Below are 16,886 nucleotides of genomic sequence, written 5' to 3'. Positions count from 1 at the left end.
ATAAAAGTTAATGTTTGAAAAGAGTGATGCGATTCAGGGCACTTGGATCCATCTTTGTTTATTGATCTCTTCACCACAATACCCACATATTTGCATTAGCAAGAGTGGAAATAGATGCAAAAATGGGGAAAGAAAACCTACGTGGTAAGAAAGTTAAGGACAGACGAGTTTGAAGGGCACTTGGATGTCAGAGGTTCCTGCATGTATTGCACGGAACAGAAGGTACTCTCTGAATTCTGGTATTCTCTGAATGCCAGGTTAACCTATTCAAAACAGCAACAGACAGATTAATATACTTTGCCAGGAAATTTTGAAGGAATAGTGAAGCATTTTGAGAACTATTGTCACATGTAGTGGTCTTGGTACCTAAATACTGCAGTCACAGCCTCATTTACACACTGCATGGTATGTAGAGTCAGTGTAAAGTCATCTTTTTTCAGCTTCTTGTACCACCACTACCTGCAGGGCCAAATGCAGCTTTACAAAATTTGAATCTACTGGCTTTAATATACGAGGATGCCAAAATACTTAGTTTTTATAGTATATTCTTAGCTGTACTGACAGTGTAGCTGGCATACACACGAGCAGGCAGAAGTGGGGGGAAGCACTCTGTACACTTCCTATTCAGGAAGTTGTTGGACTAGAAACAGAAGAAACTTCTGGCTGAAGTGAATATATATCCACTAATTGGCTCTCATCAAGCGTTGCCAGCTGTCAAATTTAAGCATTGTGGCTTTTGTCGAAGGCCTGTAATCCACCCAGATTATCAATCACAGCGCTGCTTGCTTTTGCCAGGCTTTGCTCCTCAGTAATTGTTTCTGTCAAGGGGGGATCTCTGCCAGGAGCAGACCCCAGCACCCTGACAGCAGCCGAGCAGGCACAGAAAGCGAGGCTTTGTCATGCCCTTGAACACCGCTTGCCGAAGCACAGCGCAAGAAGCCCTCGCAGATTAAAAGAAAGCACCTTCTCCTTGCCGTGTTCTCCAGACTTTTTTCCCATCATTTTTAATCATCGGTTACCACAGTAACAGCACTCAGTGCAGCGTCAGCAGTCTTTTCTGGGGCAGCATTTCATCTTCCCATGGTATTACTTATACTCTCGTTCCGCTCTCCCTCCTCCTCCTTTTACCTTTACCCTTTGCCTCTTGTATTACCAAATAATAACGTATGTTCAAGTGAGCTCCTTGCTGTCACTGGTCTCACGGTGCCAGAGAAGGGAGCTGCCTGTTGGCCCTGCTGTAAACACCACGTCTCTTTCTGTTTGTGCCTTCACTCATGTCTCAGCCAGTAGCTGTTAGGGCATGGCAATGGCGGCTACGTAGGTTTGCTTGAAGGGGAAGGTACTTTGCCTCGCTGAGAGATTGAGCTTTAAGATTTATAAAAGCACTTTGGAACTCAGATGACAATACAGTACTTGCTACCCTTGCTTTCTAGTTGCTTGTAACATTTTAAAAAATACTCTGTGGACTAATATTTCCCAAGTTCGATCTCAGTTTTCAAAAATCTGTTCAATTCTATTAGAAATATTCCTCCATTTATTGATTACATTAAGATTTTCATATTATAGTTTTACGGCTTTTTAATTCACCAAAACTTTGCACAAATACATGTAAACTAATTGGATAGTCGCTGACAGCATCTACTGCCACATTTACAGTATCTCTCATTCAAGGATTATGAACTCCTATACTAAGTTATTTAAGCAACATTGTCCCTGACTAGAAAATCAGGATTGCTGGACAAGTCTAGGTTAGCAGTTGAGAGACCCTGTATCCCATTTCTGTAAGTGACAACCAGTCTGCTGGCATTTGATATAAGTTAAAATTGTTAAGCCTACACTGGGAGGACCAGGCTTGTTAGTGGTATTAAAGAACACTGGGCAAGCTTGGGTTTCTCCAGAAGACTGCACTAGGAAATGTAATTCTGGGCCTAAAAAATAATAGTTCCTTTGCCTGTGAATAGTATTTCTGGACATTGGTGCAATGTAAATAGAGTCACTATCGTTTCACGTCGCAGTTGTACCATATGGTGCTGTTCAGTAGTTATCACGGCACAAGGCACTGATCTGATAGGCACTGTTTTTCAGTTAACTAAAGAGAATATATTAGAACAGGTCTTTTTAGTACATACATCCAACAGAGCATTTATGTATTTACTTCTATGAGACTTCTGTGCTCCAAATTTTATGTTGAGAACAGTTAATCTTCCTCAGTTTCTGACAGTCTTTGTGTTAGCTGATGACTTCGTGAGATAGATGCAAGAGCTCAGAAAGAGCAGTTCAGAAGAGCTCAAGCTTGCCAATAGTTGTTCATTCAAGGAATAAAATTATGGGTGCATCTTCTTTTGCTTAACTTCTCCAGTTTGTGGGGTAGTTGGGAAGGACCCGTACACGACCACTCTCTGTTTGTTGTCCAGCGGCAGGATGTGCCTCAGGGGCAAAATATTTGAGACTTTCCGACAATCGGTTCTTGTGGCTGGGTTGGTTTGGCATCACTCTTTTGGTATTCGAACTCATGATGTTTGAAGGCTGACCGGAAAACACAGTGAGTTTATGATTACATTTAAATCTTGTCATTTAGACACATTGTTTAGGGAACTCTGAAGTTTTGGTGACAGAGAGGATTCCACTCAAACATGTAAATAATCTTGATGGCATAAACCCATGAATGTGTAGTTTGTGAAGAAACATGAATTTCACACCAAAATTTCATATACCGGAAGATTTTGAATGGCTTGTTTGAACTCAGTAAAAATACTATGATTTTCCAAGATGAGTGTGTAACCATCCTTACTGATATTTCATTGATTGGATGCAGCTTTTTCTATACTAAATTATTGCTGTTCGTTTGGGCTGCTTTACCTGGCACTGGCAATTGTCTAGAAGACACACGTGTCCCTTTACCTCATCTCCACTCAAAATGTGCTAACTTGGTATATTATGCTTACCTGTTCCTACATTTATTGGCATTATTCCCCAGGGAACACACAACACACTGAACAGTTTCACACTAAAGCTATAAAGTAAGACTTTATTTGTGGTTACTTCGCTTTGGATGAAAAGCCTAACGAACCTGTGACTTTAACAACTATCTTACATAAAAAGCAAGTTGCGTATTGATAGCCGGTAGAAGGGTAGTGGCAGAAAACTGAAAAGCATTTCACCAGCTTTAGTATTGGTTTTAATTTGTGTAAGATCTGTAACTGGTGAGGTGATACGTGATGCAAGGTGTGTTCCAAAAACGTGTAAGGAGAAGGTGAAGTCAGAGATATGAGGTGACTGATTGGTTTCATAAACTAAATATGTAGAAGGTTTCAAGTAGATTACAGATTAACAGTTGTATGACTTAATATGTCAGTGATGTGTTCTTTACTTGAAGGAGGAATGATGGAAAGAATTGTGCACCTAGAAATATGTAATGAAAATTAATGATCTGTAAGATAGAATATATGGTATGTTTGGGATTTTACTGTGTTATTTTGGGAGTAACATAATAAATCAGTGCTTTTTTTGCTTGAGAAGAGAAAAATATGTAGTCTGCAATAGAGAATTTTAATCCCCACCATCTTAAAAATTGATAATGGAAAAATTAAGTCTTAACTGTACAGAATGAACTTCAGCTTCAGTAAATAGTGAGCTGTTGATGAACAGTGGTTGCAGGTATTTCTGAGCTTATGCACTGAAATACCTCTCAGTCTGCAGATTTTTTTCTCATCCACTGTATTAAGCTCCTTAGAATTCTGAAAATAGTTTCCCTTTTTGAAACAATCTGATTGAGCCTAGTCCAGTACACCATATCTCAGGCTAATGAATAGGTAATGCAGGGGAAAATAGAAGTTTCGTGTTGCAGTTGGAAATCTAAGATATAGGCTGTCAGTTAGGACTAGTTTCTTGATACTAATCCTTCACTAATCTACATACCAAGTTGTGGAAATTGGTAGGATAATATATCAGGTTTATCGAAAGGAGACATAGATTTATGAAATTAGGCATCAGTTACTTATGATAGCTTCTGCAAATGGACGGGTGCTGATGTCTGCAGATTCCCCTCAGTTCTGTTAAATTCGTGGTGTTATGTTCTAAAGAATCCAAGTCTTAAAAAAATTGCTATTCATGTTTTGGTGCTGAATAAATTATGCATTTTACTCCTTAATAAGTACATGCTGTTTTCTACACCCCTTTTCTAAGATGAAAAAATATTCATGACCAAAGAAAAGGTGTGTAGTTTTTCCTTAGAGGTAATGTTTTTGCCACTTGACATTTGTGAATGTGTGTAGGGAGGGGATGGAGATCTTTCTGCTGGCTGCTAACTTGGGAAGCTGTGAGGAGTCTGGTAAGAGCTGCCAACTCCGAAAGATAAAGAAGAGAAAGTAGGTACTGATGGAGATTCTGCTTCCAGTCCTTCCCTTGAATGCGGGTTTGCAGACGATGCTGTCAAATACAAAGTAGTAATTTTGGCAGATCATCCTTAGGGCAGTTGTGTTCTGCTGTCTCTGAGCAGACCTGTATTGAACACAAAATAAAGGAACGGTTACTGTCTGCCCTTCTTTGCCTTAAATGCGGTACCAAAGGTTTGAGTCTTTTCAGTACCAAGAAATGCTTTTAGGGATTAGTCCAAGATTGTGCATAAAGACAAAATAAGTCTCAAACTTGAAAAGATTGCTGTCTGATTTTACTTGGCATAATCAAACATTTATCATGTGGGTATCAGCTCAGTTAGCTGGTCAAGCGCTCTCAGTTTCAAATATGAGTAAATTTACCTTTGCAATTTGTTGCACAATTTTAGGTTGTCAGTAGTATAGTGACTATTAGTCTCTCAACTTCCATAAAGCTTTAGTTTCCAAATATATGTTACACTCTGATCACAGTACTGGTGCCGGGGGAAGTAATGGTCTTTTATCTTGAATACAGCCCTGGTTAAGGGGTAGTCATTTTATTACGGGTTTTGTTCTCTTTATTTGAGCACAACTTTACAGTCACAGAACTTAGTCTTTTGTTCTCTTTCTTTCTGTTTACCACCAATTCCTGTCTGTCTTAGTGTGAATACAAATATTTCCTGTAGTTGAGTAAACAAAAAATAAATGGAGCTTTCACAGCTGACCCCGGCCAAGTTCTTCTTAGGATCTGAACACCCTAGGTATCTCTTGTTTTTACAGTGGATTTTTATTTGGTTGAGGGAAACTAAACTTTTTTTAAACATTAAATTTCGCTGTTGTACCACACTTAATCCTTTTAGTAGTTTAAGAAATTACTCTTCTTTCTTTTTTCACATTAACCTGAAACGTAACTGTAATTTCTCATACCAAGGCAGTGTGCTCTCCATCTCCAAAACACTAGTAGATATAACCTTGGCTTCGCCTCCTTTATTACAGCTAGCAACCCAAACTTCTGCCAACTGCTGACATTAATGGTGTTGAAAAAATCGTAAAAGCAATATAGTGATCCTTAAGAACACACACATACATAAGTTGTCTAAAACTTGGAAGACTGCATATGTCTATTTACCCTGTGGAAGTAATAAGTACTGTACCTTCTCATTCTAGGTTTTTTCTTCTTTTTTTTAAGGGGAAATTTATTTATTTATTTATACACACAGATCTTCATTTTGTGCACCTTTCAAGTCTCTTCCATATCTCATAGAGAGACAGGCAGGATGTAAGTATGTTCTTCTGGACTGGAAAAAGAAGGATTCACAGATTTGGTGGGAGGGATCAACAGATTGGGAAGTGCAGACTAAGACTAGTTCCTTATTGTCCATCTCTATCCTTTTCATCACTATCAAATGATGAAAAGATTTCTTGATGACTCTTCCTCCTCTCTTCCCCCTTTCCCGATTACCCAAACTAGCTAGTCCTTCTCCATTGTCAGACAGCAATCTGTTTTATGATACAAAGAGGGCTTAAAAAATATGAAGGCTTCCTTGTTTCCTCCTAGGTCTTCTAGTTGCAAATAAATCAGCTGAGGTTGCCCCTGTCTTTCTATTCATTCATCTCTGCTTCTTCCTTTGCTTTGTCAGGGCTCTTTAACATGTGGCGTCACCTATCTAAGTTTAATGACTTTGCAGTAAAAGGATTGTTAAGGAAAAAACACCGGAGGTACGACTGGCTGTTTTTTCATCTTGTTCCACAGATTTTTTCTTTTGGTGGTTCTATAGCAGAGATGGAATTTTTTAAGTTTTTTTCCTAACCTTTACAGTGTGCTTTATGGTGCCCATTGGGTGGGCCTCTACTCATATGTAATGGCATAATGTAATGTAAATCGCAGAAAGACAACAGATTAGGAAGAGAGCAGGCAATGACGGGAATACTGTCTGAAATGCAGACACTTTAGAGACATTCATCTGACCAGACAGGCACATCTCTACACGTTGTGTGCCATGAATTTTGTAGAAAGGCAGAGAACTTCTTTCCTTGGTAAGAATAATTTTGGCACAAACACAGTAGAAAACCTGAATGTTTCTTCAGTCTTTCCAGCTAGTACTGTTATCTAAGCTTTGATGCAAACTTAAGAGGGAAAATCAACCTCTGCAGGAAGAAAAAGAAAAAAGCAAGCATTGGTTTATTGTGATCCTCCTTGCTTGTGTCCTGCGTGCAAAAGTGGGGCAAATGGACAGGAATCATCTGTCCAGCTCTGTACTGCACATGTGCTGCTGTCTGCTCGGGCAGGAATCCTGCCTCTGTGGACCAAACACAGGGACAGTGTGGATGGACAGGAATCCTGTGTCTGCAGACCACACGCACAGATGGTGTGGACAGACAGGAATGTAATGTCTGTGTGTTTGTATGGATCTTATGAGGCAGGGCTCTTCTACGTGGATGTCAACCCTAATAATTGGCCATACAGAGAAAATTCTTAACTTTAATTTAGTTTGGGGTAGCAAAGCTCTGTTGGTTGTCAAAGGAAATGCCCTTTCAACTCTTCCCTCCAGCAGTTACCGTGGAGGATTTTGCCTAGATTCAAAGATGAAAGTGAGGCAGAAAAAGAATAATATTGGTTTTCTTTTTCTTTTATACGCAACAGCTTTTAAAATTCATTTCGGACCAAGCATAAATAGTCTTGAGGTTTCGTTGTGTTTTTTTTTTTTTTTTTAAAGTTGCTATCAACACTGTTTATATATGTAGACACAGACACATTCGTGTATACACCCAGAGCTGGGTTCTGGGCAGTTACAGACAGTCTGTGTTGAGATGATACTGAGCAGCTCACATCACTTTAGCATCTAGGAATTTGTATCTGTACATAACTACTTTTTTTGCCAAGAACAGCATGCATGGAGGGAGTTGCTATTAACAGCTCTTTGAAGCTGCAGGCAAATGCAATTGAAGTGGTGAGTCATATAATAATAAAAATATGTAAGGCTAAAAGAGCTGTGGTAAAAACACTGCTATATACCTTCCAAAATTAAAAATACCTGGATAAAGGAATGCTTTTACTATATTTATTGTAAAGACACAGTCACAATAGACAAAGATTTGAAAACTTCCAAATCACATCAACTAAGAAAGATGTATGTAGATACACATGAGCGGATGGCCTACAAATGATTTTGTCGAAGCAGGGGATCATGACTAGGTTTTAAGATTTTACAGTAGGATGCATCTTGTATATAAATTCCTAGATGAGATTTTGCCGATCAGTTTTCATAGGGTATCACTGGACTGAGAAACTTTCTGATTTCAGACTAGGAGACAGACTAAGAGACAAAAGCAGAGTGACTAAGGTAGTTGTGTTATACAGGCAGCTTTGTGAAGTTGAGCATATGCAGGTGGATTTATTTTGGAAAGGAGAACCAAATAGAATAACAAAGGAAAGAGGGACGGAGTAAGGTAGACGAGAGTAAGATGAGCAGGGTGTGGAGTGAAGCTGAAGTGAAAAGGGAAGGAGAAATTTCAAGTAAATAGTCACAACAAAACAGAAGGAGTCCCATCAACTATATCAAACAAAGCTTGTTCTGTTTTTGGTAGAAATACTTGCCTGTTCTATGGGATACGATGTAGGTAATTTAGTGGTTTTGCCTTCAGATATTTACAGATTTTGTAAGATTAACCTTCTCTCTGGTGCTTAATGTTGGTGCTTAAATTGCACAAGTTTGAAGTAATCACAAGATCGTTATAATGTTGGAATGCATTTCCAACCTTAGCATAACCTGAGATATCTTTTACATTTTGCTTTGTAAAACACATGTATCACCAACCTATCAAAGTTTTTACGGAGTCTTTATGCTCCAAAGTACATTTCAGCTTGTTTTTCTTACTGCTTCTTTGTTTTTCTCTCAGTTGATAAAATACAAGATGAAATTTTTATCTTGGACCCACAAACACACTGGGAGAGGGGAAAAATGAGCAAGGGGAGAAGTACAATCAGGAGTTTTCGACAGTTTGAGTAATGAGGACCATGACAAAGACTGGTATTTCCTTTCACGTTGTTGTAGAAGTAGCATTTCACTTTTTTGCTCAAATGAGTTGTCCTCGGTGGTATGTATCAAAGTAGGTTAAAGAGACTGAATAAACTGTATATATTAAACGTTCAGCAGACACATGAACTAAGCATGAGAGGCTTGCTGCTGTTCACTTGAGAATTTGTAGCAATTCGGCCTCCCAGAATCTTAAAGAAAGGCATGGAGCGAGGTATCAGAAAACTCCATGCCTATGCAACATTTAATGCAAGGATATATTGAGAGACTACATCCAAACTCTTACAACTTGAACAAAACATGCTAGTTTGGACCAGCTTTTATCCTCAAGTCCTCCAAGAAAGAGTTTAAATGACAGTGCTATCCATCTGCTTAGCTGAGCTGTAGTTCCCACCAAGTAACTTTTCAATTTATTGACCATTTTCAATCAAATTTAACAGAGGGAAAGAAGTCTCAAAGATTGTGTAACTTATAGGAACTTAATTAACATCCACAGCTGGGTAGAGGCGAAAAAAGCCCGAAGTAGTGCTCTCACACAGGGAAAGGCAAGAAGAATTGAGCCGTGATATATTTTGTTTGGCTGTAGCATACACATATGGCTGGCCATTCAGAACGTACATACTTTCAGACTGGTCCCAGCTGACTCTTGCCTGGAGACACCATGGGGGAGGCAGGCTGGAGAAAGAGATTATTATAGGGTTGAAGGCCATGCTTAGAAGATGTAGAATACAAATCCAAAGCACGCAGATTTCATTAGCCAGCATAAAATGGGTAATAAAGTGGACTCCTATGCTCTTCAAGGGTAGCCATGCTGTCTGCAAAAGAAATCAGCTCTTAACTGATGAAAGAAGTAATGAAGACGGCACAATAGATGGAGAGTAGATGTAGCAGCGTGATTTAGCAAAAACCATTTGCTGTTAAGCTGATTGAAATAAATGAGTCTTTTTGGCTTTCAGGGCATGTGGCAGAAAGGATACTGATCTTATATTCTCTGGCAGGAAATTCTGCAGTAAGGCCCTTCTCTGCCGTGGCGTGGAACTGAGATCAGACGTGCCCTAACAAACTGCACAACAGGGCAGGCTCATAACACAAAAACTACTTACCTGCTTACTTTAAACTTGGAGTATAGAGGTTTTATATGCTCACTACTGGAAGGTCAATATAATCAGTTCTCTTATTTCATCTTAAGAATTAAAACAGCAGCTCATTTTGCTTCCTGTTGCTGTCTTCAGATCAATTTCAGTAAATAATTTTTTTGGTTTTGTGTAGTTTGAAGGATCCAGGATTCTCTGGGGCTGTTGTCACAGGATACCATTTGTCCTTTTGATCTTGCCTGGAAGGTTTTTTTGAGGCATAGGCCACCCAGTCAGTATAAATTAGGTTTACAATATGGTGGTAAACGTTCTCGGAGTCCAGCCCTTACTCATACATCTTTGAGATACAGGAAAAAACACCTTACTGAGCTTTCTGCTGAAGACCCTTACATGCAGTGGGAAAGATGCCAAAGAACTAACATACTTGGTTACTTGGTTTGCTTCCGAGTAGTTAGCCATGAGAGAAGGAAGGATTTTTTACTTTTTTTTTTTTTGTTATTTTCCTTTTAAATCTGGGACTGGGCAGATTCTAGCTCTTGTGAAAGAAATAAGAGAAAGGCAGTTCCATTACCACTGATCGGTCAGTCTTAAACACAGCTTGACATAGCTCTAAAGAGAGTACAAGAGAGCTAAAGGAACACATACTATAATGTTCGTGTCATATAACACAATTACGAATCCCAAACACAAGATCTGATTTGGGTTGTCTTTTGTGTTCCTAGTTTTCTCTATACAGGATTCAGAGCAATAGATTTCAATAAACTTTGTCGTCAGGCAGACCTGCAGTTAGTTATTTGTCCATCTCCTAAGGAACTAATAAAGCTCCAAGAAACGCATTCCTGTACACGAAAAATTTCAGTTCAAAGTTAGTTTTTTAAATCCGTCCACATATATCTACATATGTCAAGCCTCAGAGAGAACTCCGTATCTAAATAATCTGCCTCCTTTAGTTTAGTTCAAAGGGTTTTGAATATGAATTCTCCAGAATGAAATTTCTCTGTAATTATCACGTGGGGAGATGAACAGAAAAATGAAATCACTAAACACAGAAATTAAGTGGGCTGATAAAGTCTTTCACTTTATAATGTAACGTTGTTGTAACATTGCCAACAGTTGATGCAGGAGCCGGTATCTCAGGTAGAATCTGTGTTAAATCCTGCAGGCTTTGACAAACCCCAGCAGCTGCCCGCTGCACGTGCTCACAAAAACACAGGCTCCAGGATGTACAGAACTGTCGTAACGGGAATGGTTTTCATATGTGTGCAGCTGAACATTGTGTTTGTTTGCTGCTAATAGAGGAATCTCGGTTGCTAATCTTAAACATAGCCAAAAGAAAAGCCAAACCTAACTAACAATGTTAAACACTACCAAAAAAAAATGACAACTCAGTGTTCACCATCTCTTTACGAATTTGAAAAATGTCTCCCAGATCATTAAATATCATGAAGGGGAAGGGGGCGTAGAGTAAAATAATGGAAACAATCTTTCAGAGACCCTTGTGCTCAAGGTAGGTATACACTCAAGGCAGGTGTATATTCAAGGTAGGTATAGATATACCCAAGGTAGTTACTCAGGGCATCACATTCTAATAACAGGCAAGGAGGGATTATTCTCTCTGTGTTTCCGACAGCCAGATTCCAGCAGGGAGTTGGTTAGATATTTACAGGGAATATGGCTCACTGTGTGTTTTCAGCAAGTAGAAAAGGACTATCTGAAAGTCTTTGCAAGAACATAATTTTCAGAGATACTGAATTTGGCTCACAACTTAGGGAAAAAAAAAAAATCGCCTGAGTTTCTTCATTATATTTCTATGTTGTTACTGGTGAAAAGGTTTCTAAACTGTTGCATTTGCATCTGTGTGCTTCCAGTGAAACATTCAACTCAGACTGAAGTGGGATGACTCCTTTAACTCACTGACACAGTCTCCACCATGTATCCATTTGTCACAAGTACAGTTGTTATATTAATGTTTACTTAATGTGGGACTTCTTAAACTCTACATTAAAGGATTAATAAAGCTTGTTTAGACTGGTTAGCAAAGCCAGAAACTACCCTACTCAAAGATTTTACAAAAAATGAGAAAGTAGTCACTGATGTCATGGTTTCCGTTGCATTGCATGGTGGAGAAACAGATTTGATGCGAACTCTTTGAGTCAGTTACTGCAATGTGAGTATGAAGCAGACTAGATTAATATAGTGAACACGCAGCTTATGAGCTAGTACCTGCTGTTTATTAGGGATCTTGTCTAGAGATACAGAAATGTGCTATTCCTACAAATAAAATTTGGTTTCAAAAACTTGCCACAGTAATGGTTACCAGACTAGCTATCCTGCAGAAGTGCTTAAGAAAGGTATGTATTCTCATTATAACATACAACTTAGTGCAAGCTTTCAAATAAAAACATTCTCTAAAATATATTATAAACAATGTCTGTAGTTAAATGTGTGGGTTTCAAATTTATATGTGGAATTCCACTATAAAGAGCTTGTCAGACCTGGGCAGGACTCTAGCTTTTACCAGCTATGTTCCAGAATGTGTCTCTGACTTTCCCCTACACTTTGTGGATCAACATCAGTTCTGTTTTTTCTCATGTAATAATTTAACTGTGATAAAATCTATTAATTTGGTCTTTAGGGTGGAGGTGCACAAACAAGCTACCAGTGTAGTCTGCAGTGAACATAAAATAACTTACTCTTAGGAACCTACAGGTGAGAGTGTGCTTTGACGCAGTACATCCATGAAGGAGGACCTTAGAGATCCTTAAACAAAATTCACCATGGCTACAGTTTTGGCAGCTAAAATATTATACAAGGACTGTTTGGAATGAAAGTTTTCAGGTGTTGGCTGCATTAGAAATAGTCTACTCCATAGTAATTTCCTTGTTTAGCCAAACATCTAATGATTATAGAATACAGGCAGAAGTAAACTATATGATAACCAGAAAAAGCATAGTGAAAATATAATGAAAACCCTGCAGGACCACAAAACAGCAAAAGAAAAGAGAGCACATTTCAGAGAAGTGCTGATGCTGACCATTCACATTTATGATTAAAACAAGTTAATCTCATATTTTCTCCTGGTGTTTATTTCTTTTAGTATAACTGCCTGCTGTAGCAAGGGATAGGGCAGAGGCCAGGGTTAAATAATGAGGAGAAGCAAGAAGGGCATTAAGAATAAGTATATTAGAGAGGCAAAAGAACTGCAAAAGTTCTGGGGGGAAAAAAAGGGAGGGTGGGCAAGATCTGATAGTACTGAAGTATAGTCTAATATATAACCGGAGGAAGTTGGGGTTTTTTTTAGATACAATACCCTTGCAAATGTTATGCGGTTCACAGGCTCTGGTCTGCAGACCTCTTGTGGCAAGTTCTCCATAGTCATTCCTGGCTTTCAGTTAGGAGCTTGAGAGTGTGCGATGGCTCTTTAGTAATTTTGAGGATTGACACTAGTCTAAAGGGTTTGGGACTGTTCTTTTTACACAGTGTTATTGGGAGACTAAAAAGTGTTGTCAAGGGCTTTGACAAGGTGTAGGGTTTTGGGAGGGGGTGTGATCAGAGGGCAAGGAATAAGGTTACGAAATCTGTTCTGGCAAAAAAAAAAAAGAAACCTTCTGGAAAAAAAATCAAGAAACCTATGGAGTTTTGTCCTGTTTTTCTCATTCTAGCATTTTATCTGCATATGCATGAAGAAGGTACCTGTAATGGCGCAGGTATTTTTTTGGCAAAATCTGGATCTGACATCCGGTTCTTATCATCACTAGTTCTGCTTACAAGCTCTGGAGGTTTTAGACAAAAGCACTCCTGACACAACCGATTTGTCTGCACTGCTTATTTATTTTCTCACAGGACACAGTGGTTAAACCACTTTGTTGTTCATACTTTCTAGAGTGATGTAGAAATGTTTGCCCTAGGATCTGAGCCATAACCTCATAAGGTGGGAGCGGATTGTATAATAGCACCATGACAAAGCAGTTCAGGACTGCAGGATGTTGGAGTGGTTCCCCACAGTAAATGGTTTGGTTTTAAATCATTGCAACAGCCATATGCTCTAGAAATTTCCATCCTTTTGAAGATTTTTTTCTGGAGAGGAGCAGTAGGAGAGAAACTGACTTCATGTATTTCCAGTTATTTTAAAGATGTGCAATTAGAAGTGCATCAGTTAGTATTCCAGTCCTAAGCAGAAGCTTTTCATTTCCATGTTTAACATAGAGAATTAGAAAAATATAATTATATTATATATTTGCAACACTGCTTGGAATTTTAATTTTGGGAAATAATTTTTAGTGGTATCCATCAGGAAATAAACTGCTTTTCTTCTCTCTCTTGATTTTTGCCTAATTCCAATAATATATGTATAAATTAGTTCCTGTAGTGAAATCACAATACTGATTTTGGTGTTTTCTTGCCAAGACTTGTATATCACAAACGTGCACTCTTAGATTAACAGCAGAAGCAGTGTAAGGTCAGGTTGGATTAAAGGGGGAACATAAAAAATATCTTTCTAGGTTAACTGATCCTGTATGATCGTCATCATTGGGATGCTGCAGAGATTGTTCTGAGTTAAAATGTTCAAAGGGCTGTAATGGAGCTAAGCAGCTAAACCATATTTAGCAACTAGGAGGAATTTTGGAACTTAACTCCCTCTTCTTTTGGAAACTCCAGCCTTGATAGCTATAAAATTATCTGAAGATGAAAAGCCCAAATAAAAATTGCAGCATATTTTAGATTGGAGTGGACCTCTGTGTCCAACTACTTGCTGAGAGCATCTTTAACTAGAGCAGCTTGCTTAATGCCTTCTCCAGTCACATTTTCAGTATCCGCAAGGATGAAGATGCCACAGCTTCTTGGCAGCCTGTTCTGGTGTTTGATCAGCCTTTTTACGAAATGAATTTTCCTGATGTCTAGCAAGAATTTTCTGTGTTCCGACTTACATCCGTCGTCTCTTGTCCTCTCCCCTCCAGGAAGAGTGTGGCTTCATCTTCTCTGTTTCCTCCTATAAAGATGCCTCCTCTTTTTCAGGCTAAACCAGCCCAGTTCTCTCAACCTCTTCTTATACCTCCTGCCAAGTATTAATGGGAGGTTATTCTACTTGAAGTTAAGTGACAGCAGTATGCAACCTCTTCAGTTCCACTTCAGAATTTTCTGTGAGGGATACTGTGCTTTAAATGTTTATATCTTTATATTCTTCTCTTTCTGTATTAGTGCTGACATAGTTTTTTTCATGCAATATCAGAAAACGTGCTGCCTCTCTCAAGGAAGAGCTACTTTTTCTCTCAGAAAAGTTAATGTACTGTACTAATAGTCTGCTAAACTTCTGCTTTTTAATAGATTTTTTTCCACATACACACTGGAAGTCATGCAAGAAGTTATTATTTATTATCAAAACCAAAAATTTCCAAAGAAATATGAAATCATTTAAAATCAGTAGCTCTCATTGCAAAGAAGAAATTGTTGCCAACCTTAAATATAATAATAAATATGGAGAAAGCGCCTTTACAATAAGCTCGTTGTTTAAGCATTAATGTAGCATGCTTCAAGTAGTGATTTATGAATGATGAGTCAGACTTGGAATTCAAAACTTGTTTGACAAAACAGAGCAAACAATATAAAGATTTTGTATGGTTAAATTGCTTATTGCTTAAGCTCAATTTACTATTAGCTTTTGTTAAATTAATCCAAAATAAAATCAAATCCAGATTCAAACCTTGGACCTTCCCTATAATGATCTGAGTACAGTCAAGTAGAATCTGCATTCTCTAGCCTCGAGGTGCTCATTAAAATTAGAGTTTTCAGTGAGAAACCATGGAGTTATAAGGGGATTGAATCAACAGCTGGCATTTTTACAGTAAGCTTTGAGCTTTCATTTAAGACATTTAATTTTAGTGCATCTCTGATGATTTAATATGTCTAGCTGTACATAATTTACTGTGTATCTAACATAGGTCTGGCTAGCCTTTTTATTTTTTTGGAGTACAAGATTTTCACAAAGCTCAAAATGGGGCCTTTGTCTACTCTATGAGCTGGGAGGAGAAAGGCCGTCACTCCATTTTGGGCCTGCTCCAGGTGTGAGGGCCCAATGACAGCGGCACCCAGGTAACTTGAAGTGAAGCAGCTGACGCGGGGATGGCAGCTCACTTTGCAAGACCCTAGACCCAGCTCTTTCGTAGTCCCCTCTAGGCTACTCCTAGAGTGTTGTTGCTGCCCGAGGTCTTTGTAAGCCCTGCTGGGGAGGTGGGACATTTTGCCCAAGTGAATTTCTTTCCTTGTTTGTGTGGGTGTGTTTGTAGGTGCTTGAGGACCTCATTTCAGGATAGTACGTTAAAAGGGCTTCATCTCACTAACACTGTCCTTTGCAGACATGGTCATGTACTATATTTTAATGTTTATTGCAATTGCTTACCTAGAATGGCAATGTTAAGGTAAGGTATTCCATTTATTCTTACACAATTTATTTTATATTTTCTGGTTTTAAAAATTATATATCCTCTGGAACTTGGCATTTCCTGAGAAGTTGAAGAAAAGCTAAGAAACTTGTTTCATATTTTGTTAATTCTTTGCTTGGCTGTATGCAGTTTTTAATTTTATAAATCTTTATTATGTCACCTTTTCTTCCCAAAGACTTATTTATTAACTTTTTAATTTCCTCACAGGAAGGGTTTTCTATAATTCACATTTTTCTGACCAGTCTCAGAATTTTCCTACTCTTTGGTATATCAGTTGAAAACTGATTTGCATATTGAAACTGGATGGATTTCCTAAGTAATAACCTATTCTCAGCTTCTTTACTCTTTTTTTTAAAACTGATTTCTTTTTTGGTTTTGGGGTTTTTTTAAACTGACTTAGGGACATCTAACTGATGTTTTCATTTAATTGTTCTCCAAATTGGTGTTTGAACCTTAATCCCAAGGGTCTATAAGAAGAAATTAGTTTCTTTGTACACACACGTACAGCACAAGTTTTAGTAGGTACAAGTCAGATGATGCCATTTAATTGCAAAACTAATTTAGCCTCAAAGTGAAGTGGTTGGAATGAGTCTCCCAATTTTTACCAGTTCTCTACAGTAATACCTACTAATGTTTTATGCATGTGTCTTATTTTTTTCCATGTATGGATTTTGGATATACAGGATAGCATAAATACCCTATTCCCTTTAGTCCCTATGATCACATTAGAAGGTAGACTGAGATTCTTTTTTTTTTTTAATAGACTCAAAACCGTATGAAGCTGATGGCTGACAACTATGAGGATGACCACCTCAAATCCTCATCCCATTCCAACCAAACCAACCACAAGCCCTCCCCTGACCAGGTAATGTGTCTCTCTTTTTCGCTTTTAAAGGAATTTTTACTATGGGGGCTGATTATTTTGAGTCGTATGTAATTTTC

The 16,886-nt window shown here is 38.3% G+C and overlaps 1 protein-coding gene across 1 annotated transcript in view; it reads left to right on the top strand.

The window, feature by feature from the left end:
• Positions 1 to 16,886, top strand: part of ERC1 (ELKS/RAB6-interacting/CAST family member 1) — a 294,006-nt gene that overhangs the window by 250,229 nt on the left and 26,891 nt on the right. Inside the window, exon 16 of the mRNA XM_082308445.1 lies at positions 16,708 to 16,809. Coding sequence (XP_082164571.1) covers positions 16,708 to 16,809 — 102 coding nt within the window. The remainder of the gene's footprint in view (positions 1 to 16,707; positions 16,810 to 16,886) is intronic.

The sequence above is a fragment of the Platalea leucorodia genome (genome assembly GCF_965183815.1).
Source record: "Platalea leucorodia genome assembly, chromosome: 4".
Lineage (NCBI taxonomy): Eukaryota > Metazoa > Chordata > Aves > Pelecaniformes > Threskiornithidae > Platalea > Platalea leucorodia.
The sequence above is the reverse complement of the archived record's forward strand: the minus strand, read 5'-3'. Positions and strand labels throughout refer to the sequence as shown.